This window comes from Aphis gossypii, chromosome X (assembly GCF_020184175.1).
Source record: "Aphis gossypii isolate Hap1 chromosome X, ASM2018417v2, whole genome shotgun sequence".
NCBI lineage: Eukaryota > Metazoa > Arthropoda > Insecta > Hemiptera > Aphididae > Aphis > Aphis gossypii.
The window spans coordinates 24,140,772-24,150,935 of NC_065533.1; the positions used below are offsets into that span (position 1 = coordinate 24,140,772).

At 25.4% G+C, this 10,164-nt stretch overlaps 1 protein-coding gene across 1 annotated transcript; it reads left to right on the top strand.

The window, feature by feature from the left end:
* Window positions 1-1,171: 1,171 nt before the first annotated feature.
* On the top strand, window positions 1,172-8,397 carry LOC114120981 (uncharacterized). The gene is made up of 9 exons (XM_027983110.2): window positions 1,172-1,460; window positions 1,605-1,852; window positions 1,919-2,147; window positions 5,014-5,173; window positions 5,592-5,701; window positions 5,766-5,889; window positions 6,131-6,578; window positions 6,641-6,918; window positions 6,991-8,397. Exons 1-9 carry the CDS (start codon window positions 1,457-1,459, stop codon window positions 7,142-7,144), a joined length of 1,755 nt encoding a protein of 584 aa, XP_027838911.2. The 5' UTR covers window positions 1,172-1,456; the 3' UTR covers window positions 7,145-8,397.
* The last annotated feature ends 1,767 nt before the right edge of the window (window positions 8,398-10,164 follow it).

The window sequence follows — 10,164 nt, forward strand, 5'->3', positions numbered from 1 at the left end:
AGTTGTTTACAATAAAAATAAATACCCGATAATGCAAAAGGAAAAGAGTGATTTTCCGCTATTAAATAAGTTTGAATTTATTGTGTCCTCATCCTTCCCTCTAAAAATGCAGGCATTGAATACACTCGTTGTTGTGTACCACAAACATACATTTCATACAGAAACGTCAGAAGCAGTCATGTGGATTTGCCTTGAGGTCAGGAACAATATACCTATTAAAATTGTTCAGAAAACCATAGACAAATTGCGTGGCGCTATCTGGTGGTTAGGTTGTATTCTAAATACTTAATGACATAATATATTTATTGTAAATACCAAATTATAATGCGATCGCCTACCACGAATATAAAAGTAACATTCTTCAATTTTTTATGTTTTTGAATGTTACCAAACATACAGCATTTTTTTCACTACTGGTACAAAAATCGGACATCAAACTTAGTTTGGTCGCTCTACTTAACACCCGCAATAATGACAATTATCAATTAAAATTTACTAATGCTCTCGGTACATCCGCATATTATGTTGGGTCCATCTTACATAGTTACTAATGTAAAATATAGCCTACACGAAAAGGAGAACTGAATTTTGGCCGTGAAATATCGTTATCATTTTTTCAATATCGGAATTAAAAAAAAAAATTGAATTCAAGTTTGAAAAACAAAAAAATACCTAATGGATTTTGAAATAGGTAATAAGATAGAACTTTTTTCGTACAAGTGAAATCAAAAAAAAAAAAATAAAAAATAAAAACGGCCAAAGTTCCCCTCTTTACGTGGTAAAAATTTCGTTTTTTAGTTATGACCGTAAGTAGCCTTATTCTTTGTTCTGTCCCGCGCACAACAGTTTTTGCGATTTGTGAGACGTGCGGGTGTGCGTCCTCTTTAATATTTTATTTACTAAACGACAAACAGCAAGTACATAGCGCAAACGACAGGATTAATATTCCTAACTCGCTATAACTCGTTATTTGGTGAAAACATTAATTTATTAAAACCGTTTTCCAATTCCATACAACAGCGATCACCTCCATACAAGACGTATACAACTTACAGTGATAACCGAATACAAAGCGATGAACGGTTGGCAGATGGATGTCAGAAACGTTTTGAATATTATCGTTTTCGTGTCTTGTCCGTTCGTTAGTCACAGTAATAATAATAATAATTATTGTTATCACAGACACTGTTGCATTGTTTTCGCCAAGCAATTACGCACCAGATAAGCCGTAATGTATTTCAATGTAGTTCAGCTTATTGTTTAGTGTTTATTTAATTACTTCTCGTTAGGGCTTTTCGTGTTGCAACTGTATCATTTTTATTTGTGTCATTACGTCCGGTTGATGTCATCTAATTCCTAAGAACGTACCTACATCGCTGAATTATTTGGTTTCGTGTTGTTGCGTACAAAATTTCGGTTTATGAACGTGCTAGTTTCGCGATGCATTTAAAAAACTATGGGTAAGGATGTTGTACAATCAATCCGTTCTCGGTGTGTTGGTTCTCAATAAACCGCTTAATAATATGTGCAAAGTGCAATTAAATTCAACGTATAACATTTGATTTTCTTAATTTGTTGTGTAATTCATGTTTTCTGTTTCTCAGAATGCTCCTCTAATAAAGTTGACACGATGGTTGCGAGTTTACAATCCAGGCGTAAGGCATTAGAAACCAAAATCGTCGAAAAGAATCGTGAATTAAAACGATTATGTATACAAGAAGCAGAATTGACGGGCAACTTACCGCCGGAAATCCCATTGGATCCCGGCGAAACACCACCCACATTCCGTCGACGTGTTGGAACATCATTTACATATCCTGAAAATTTAATAAATAAGCTAAAATTCAAAGATGTAAGTAATTATTAAATTTTTACTGTAATGCACCTACAGATTTTGTATTAGAGTTTTGCTTGTCAGGATGAAACTTTGGCTTCACTTGAACTGGAGTATAAAATCCAAAAAGGAATTGCTGAAGCTGCTTTAGGACTCGCTAATGATGAGACTGCCAATAAATCTGTGCGGCGTAAACATAGGATGATGTATCAACAAAGTCAAAGTAGAATTATTGAACTTGAAACAAGAATAAATTTATGCAATAATCAAAAGGTTAAAAAAAAGCCTCGCCCTGAGAGCAGTTACACAACAGGTAATATTTAATTTTTGATAATCATTATTAAGAATAAAGTAGAAAGTTGTAAAGAGTGAATAATTCCCGAGTAGTTAAATCCATGTAGATAATTATATTTATTCATCGGATTTAACATGACTCAGTAGTCAGTCTTAAAAAATTATGCAGAGATAAATCTAGTTATTTACACACCCACTAAAGTTTTCTTCAGTTAAATATTTAATATTTTTATTCAATTTTGGAATTAAAATGTAAGGTAAATAGGTACACCTTATCAGGTTAAATACAATCAAATAATTTTCTTGCTACACTTAAAATATATTTCCATTTGACAAACAGTGACATTTAAACCATATTATTCAATCCTGAGCGGAGTATGAATTTATTCATCTTCATAATGAGGTATTTATTTATTATTGTTATTAGTTTTTGTGTCTCAAGGTACTTTTTATGGTATCTACAAAATTCTAAGTATTTTTCTTAATACAAAAACTAAAAAACCAAGAAATTTAGCATTAAATCAATCTTCTTATTTTGTTGTAATTAAAAATGAATAATGATAGATACTTTAAATTTTCACCAAATGTTTATATTAGAATTTTTCATCTATGGTATAATTTTTAAAATATTGAAAATTTATATAATTTTCTAGTTAAAAATGTTTAAATTTCATGCCTTAGATATGAAAATTTAGTAGGTAAAAGGTTTCTTCTGAGTTAATTACCGAACTTATTCTACCTGAATTATTTTGAAATTTACCTGTTGGAAAATATGAAAATAAAATTTATAACCACACTTTTACTTTAATGACACTATATCAGAGGTTCTCAACCTTTTTTGACTCACGGCACCCTTAGTCGTTTTCCAAAATTCGGAGGCACCATATTGACAACTTCAGTTTTATTTAACAGTGCATAAGTATATACAAAAGTAGTAAGATGTAGATATAATATACTATATACACATATTATATTTTATAAAATAAATTATTACCTTTAAAATTAATTATACATTTTTATTTTTTATTATTATTTCATAAATAATATAAAAAATACATTTCAAATAAATTTCGTAGAACCCTAAATAAAGTTTGCGGCACCCTGGTTGGGATAATCAAATAAATTAATAATTAAAAATTATTAATATTATTATTATTATTATTTATTATGTAATTAATAATTTAATCTCTGCTCTATATATTATCTGGATATTTTTAATATCAATATTTTTTCTATCGATTATATTTCCTCTTATAATATTATTACCTACTGTGGATATTTTTATCTAGATTTACTATCTAAAAAAATAAGTGCTAATCAATAATCTCTGCATTGTACTACATATAAATATACGTCATATACGATTAATAATAAAATAAACAATAGTAGTGTAATTATAAATGAATAACATGTAGGTAATTTGGCTTCAAAAATAATTAAATATAATATTGTAATAATAATTTAACAATTTAAAATTCTTAAAATGCTAATTAACAGGCAAATTCCAAAAATTTAACAAACCGATAGTATTATCAATCCAAAGGTACCAAAAATAATTAGAAAAGAAAAAGAGCTTAAAATCATTAGACGGGCCATATAGGTATAATTTTTATTTACTTTACTACTATTTTCTTTATCTATGAGAAATATTTAACTCTGTGTATTTGTGGATTACTTTCAATGTCTTACCTAAAATTTTTTCATCATAAAGAAATAAAACACAAACAATTTGATCAACTTATAATTATTATCAAATATTCAACTTTTTATTTACTAGACATTTTATGTATTTTCAAACATTTATAAAACAACATACACATTATAATTGTTATATTTTTATGTGTTATGTTAAACAGTAACTAATATTATTAATTAGTTATTAACGATACCTACCAACTATAATTTTATTAATTATTGTTAGGTATAAACCAAAATATACCTAAGTAAATCTCAAATAATAATAATTGAAAAATGTTATAGGTTTTTTTTTTTAAATATACTCGTTCTATAATAATTGTATTGTTATTATTAAAATTTAATGTTATTACAAGTTCAATGACATTTACTGTTACATGACTTCTCAGTTGCGTGACACCCACAATATTCATTGTTGCAACCAATCTTGCTGGTACCCTTGAATACCTGCAACATAATTTACTATTTCCACCCGATTCCTTTAATGTCAATATCTATTATCTATTTTTAACAGTTTTTCTGCGTAAACAGTTATTTTGTGTAATTGAATTTGGAAAGTAATGTTCCATACCAATAAGAAAAAAGACTATATACAATACACATACCTTATATGTATGCAATAAAGTTTTATAATATAATTTAATGCAACATTTACTATATACATACATTTATAGAAAGACAATTTTTATAAAAAAAAATAATAACTTTAAGAACTATTGCAATCATTGTTTTAAATTATTTAATTATTTAGTTTTGTTAATCAATACAACATTTTTTTTCTAATTAAGTAATAACAAGATTAAATCTGATATTTTCAATATAATATCTGTTATATATTAAAATATAGTGTAATAACAAAAAACAAAGCCTATTATTTTTATTACCTTACTAAGAATCATATTAAATTTTTCTAATTGTATATATTATTAAATATTAAACTTAACTTAATGTTTTTGAATTTTAAATGTTTATTTTACAAGTTTTTATTTTTCACATAATTTATAGCTAAATATTAAAAATATACTTTTTAAAATTCAGTTAAACCATTTTATTTTAAAACATAATGTGTACTTACCATTAATAATTACTGCAGAAATGAAAAAAGATATAACATAAAATAAATCGATTGATTAAGAACAATTAATTTATTATGAATAAATTAAAAATTGATATTTTGTTGTTTTTATTAGATTTTGTGAACAACCATAGTGTAACTGATGGTAATTTTGTTGTACCTAAAGAACCGAATGTACCATCTCTGAACCCAAAAGTTGTATCTCACAAAAGTAATTTAAGACAGTCTCAATCATACAACAAATTCCCTGGTCAAAGAAATTCTCATGATCCAAGGTAATTTTAAATATTTAATTATTTTAAACTTAAACTTACTTATGTTGTTAGTAAAATGTATACAATATTTTTAATTTAAATTTATTTTTGTTCAAGTGTGAGTATTTAAACTATGTACAATGTAAATATTTTCAATTATATAATTTAATTAAAGTCATAAGTTAAGTATTAAAAAAGACAATTTCATTTTTTTAAAATTATAATATAATAATAAAATATGTGTAATATATATTTTGATATTATAATTATTATACATAGAGTCAAAATTAAATGTAAAATAAACATACCTTTGTTTTAAAATAATTTTTGCAGTACATAGTAACAGCAAGAATTTTTTGTAACTTGAAGTAAATTACAATATTTTATACCTAAAAAATATTAAGTTCATTAAAATAATTTTTAATTAATCAATTTTTAGAATTGGAAATGGGATACATAATTCATGGAATACTCAAGAACATATTTCTAGTTCCAATATGCAACCAATACTATTACCAAGATCAACAATCAGTTTGGATAAAGAACATGGTAAATTCTTAGTTAATTATTAAAAAATATATTTGTTAAATTAACAATGTTTATCAATTTACAGTTACTTATCCTAAAGATAATGGTATGATTTTTAATAATAACTCAAATTCTACAAATTTGCCATCAAGTCATGAATTGTCAAGTAAAATTATTGACCAAGATTTCACATCTAAGTATAGAGACAGGTATACACTATTTTATATTTTTAATAGCATACTTAGGCATTGATTCAGAATATATTTATTATCGAGTTATAGCGACCATGTGTGTATCATATTTTATTGGCTGCAGAAAATAGACATCCTAAAATTCAACAGAGCCCACAGAGGGTCTATAACCCTTTGCCCCCTCCCCCCTCTTATGGCCGCATTCGAGTACACTTTTAAACAGAGTCAATTTAAATAATTTCATATTTTATGATTGCAGGTTTGGAAGTTTAGATAGGCGACACACTAGAAGTTCTAGTTCTCGAAGTAATAGTAGTGTTGATCATGAACCTTCAGTTGTACCTGTTATGCCACGACATACAAATCTACAACATCCCACAACTACTATTTTATTACCAAATCAAATGTACCCAGAAAATAGTTTAATGAGAACTCATTCTCTGGGTAATATTAAAAATGAAAATCAGCAACAAACAGAAAAAGTATTTACAGAATTAAATCAGATATCATTGTCTGAAAGTAGAAAAAATTCTGAGAAAAAATGGATTGAAACATCACTAGATAGTAGTAGTGTTGAGTCTGGGCCAACACTTACTCATGATTTACCACCACCACCACCACCACCTCCTATCAAAATGCATACACCACCAATACAACCTGAAAATCACCCGCTTCCGTACGATCCACTAGTCAATCATTTTGACACTGTAATTATTTTTTAATTCTTAGTTATTTAATTCAAATAATTGTGCATATATTTATTGAATAGGTTCCATTTGAATCACCAAAAAATCATACGGTTGTTCAGGTTGGAAAGTGGCAACCGTATCGTGAAGTAACTAAGCCGTTTGAAATGTCTGATTTTTATAAATACAGTACACGGTTTAGAAAACCATCTGCAAATTCTAATAGTGCGTCCCCAGAAGTAGTTCAAACTACAGCTAACTCTTCACCAACACCATCCTTGCCACCGCCAATACCACCATTACAAAATAAAGGAATTTATCAGCCTTTAAAACCTCACAATTGTCATCCATTGGCTCCTCAGTAAGTTATCTTACAATTATATATTTAAGTATAATAAAACAACATTTAAAATAGATACATTTAATTTTACAGAAATGTTTCATTGATGGAAGAAACAGTTTGTCCTATCGATTCATTTGAACCCAATAATGAATTATGTTTAGATGAAAGTGTATTTGCTAATGAAATGTTATCTTGGTATCAAGATGAAGCTACACCTCAATCTAGGACTGCCACGCTGGTGTAATTTTAAATAATACATAACTAAAACCTATTATGGTATATTTTTGTATTGTGAATTTATGATAGACAGCTAGAATACGACCAATATAATATTATATATTATTATTATTTTTATTATTATTATTATTATTATTATTATATTCTTATTTTTTTTAGATTATTTTAGTACAACATGATTTTTCTATGTGAACATAATTTATTATAAATGATGACAAAATTATAAAATTTTAATACGAGAATCTATTTACAATGTTTAAATAGTTCTAGTTTTAACATTTAAAATATGACCATCATCTATTATATTATTGATTAATTTGTTTTTTATTTAAGTATCATTGAATTAAAAAAAAAAAAATTCGGATTTCTTTAATATTGGTGTTTTTCTGTGTAAAGATATCTTAAATAAAGATATAATATAAATATGAAAATAAACTTATGACAGTAATAACTAATAATGACTACAATGTTTTTTTTAAAATTTATTATTGTTTACAATTTTATTAAAATACTTACATTTAATTCATTAAGACATCACATTTTTAAATATTTTTAATATTTCTATTTTATACATTTGATTATTATAGTAATTTTTTTTTACCTGTTTAAAATACCAAAATGATCATTTTTAACTTTTTTTTTTTAAATAATAACTATAACAAAATGCACTAGATATATAAATATGTCGTTTAGTATTTAAATACACTATGATTGCAAATATGATTTATTAATACCACAAATATGCAAGAATATTTTGTGTAAGATAAGACTGAATGTATTGTGCAATTAGTCTAAAGATTTTAAGATTATGTATTTTTTTTTTTTTTTTATTCATACAAATTTTTAATTTTATTAAATTATTAATATCGAGTAATAATAATGTATACAAGAAAATATCATCTATTTTATTATTATTATTGTATCTTATATTTTATTTTTATAACTACAAAATATATATTTTTAAGAGCTTATAGAATAATAATTGTATTTTATTTTTAGCTTGTAATTGTAATAAAAATATTAGTATACAAATCAATAAGCTCAATGTCTATTTTCAATAGAAATATATTGAAATATTTTATAAAACACTAAAATATAATTTGCTATGTATGAACATAGGAATTAAACATAAATTCTTGTTTATATTTTAATTTTAATAGCTATCATTAATATTTGTCTCATTTTATCATACATCACATACATTTTATGAAAAATATTCTTTCAATAATAAAGCACATCAGTAAAATGTTTGACATTGCATTAATTGTTACTATATTTAAACATACGTGACAAATTATAAAAATAATACTAATACTAATACTAAGTGCTACTTTGCACCATTGTAATCGATTGTACCACCCAATTTACGCCATTTAAAGTCATATTCTAGAAGTTATCTCGATGCATTTAGAAATTTATGAAACTTTCCCTTTATCATTTCATTGTTGGTAGGTACCTACAATGATTTGGTAATGAATTCATTTTCCGATTTTAGGCAGATGCATAATTTTTATAATACAATTATGATCACACGGTGGATTAGCTACCATCGGTAGGTACCTATACCAAGACAAGTAATTTCTATCATCGGTCTATTTTTTATAAAATAATGATCATAATTATTATGTTTTTTTGAATACATTTCAATCATTAAGTTCTAATTACAAGTCGTTATAGCTTGTAGTTATTATTATATTATACTATATAATGGTAGGTAGTTGTGTAGATACTTAAATTATTCTGTCAGCTGCTAAGTAATTGGTATCGGTAGGTATGTATTTTTAATCGAAATAGGTACTATTTATTCGGTAAGCTCAGTGTTTTGGTAAAAACCATGATGTTAACCATTATTTTGGTAAATACCTTTTATTTAAGTGGAAAGTTTAAAACATAACGATTGATATTAGGTATATATTTATTAATTTATAACTTTATTAGGTAGGTAATAAAATAATAAAAATATTATAATATTATAATATTTTTCACGTAATATATTAAATTATATGTAGGAAGTCATATAGATAACAATAGGGTAGCATTGGTAGCTATTGCCTATTAATAGTGATAACTCATACCTAATCGTTTTTCCCCATAGCACGACACAACTATCTCTTTATAGTTTATAATATAACAGTCAAGAAAAATACTATGTCAATATGATAACAACGTTTTATTACTATTGTGGTAACTTTTAAATTTATAATGTATTCATAAAACTTTAAATGTTAATGTTATGTAAGTACCCATTTACTTTATTAATCATTAATTAAAAATGTACAGATATAATAATAAGTACCTATCAATAATTAATATACTTAGGTAGGTTTTTATAAGATTTATTTTGTTTATCATAAAAAATTTAAATGTTTATAGTTTATAATCTATGTATGACGTATGTACTATAATTTACTTTAATATTTATAACTTTTAATTCAGTATTAATTCTTTAGTATGTTCTATATTAGTAGGCAATTGATTATGTTTTAATAATATTTTATTCCTTTTTTTTGTCCATTCCAACCAGTTAGTGAAACAACTTTAGTTACCTTGGTCTGACTCTGACAGTAGGTAGTTACCAAAACAGCTGCAGTTTACTCAAAATACCATTAGCACTATAATACAGTATTACTGTTAGATATTTGAATGTTAAGAAATTTACTAATGATCCGTAATTTGCTGATTGGGATGTCTTTTCTCATTAGCATGCAAAATTCTAATTTCTAAATATTGTGTATATATATTTTTAAGTCGTTGTATAGGTATTCTAATCAAAATAATTGATCGAAAATTTTTCCTAAATCTATGGTATGTTTGGTATGATATCAAATTTAAATACTCGTAAATAAAAAAAATATCATAACTTTTTATAAAATACACATACGTACAAAAACATATGAGGAATTAACAATAGAAGAAGACCAATTAAGTAAATTGTACATAATACACTTCTCAATTCATTTTTTCTAGATGAAGTTAATGAAAATTTTACTAAAAGATGACAATTTATTACGTTAGGAATTAAAACTT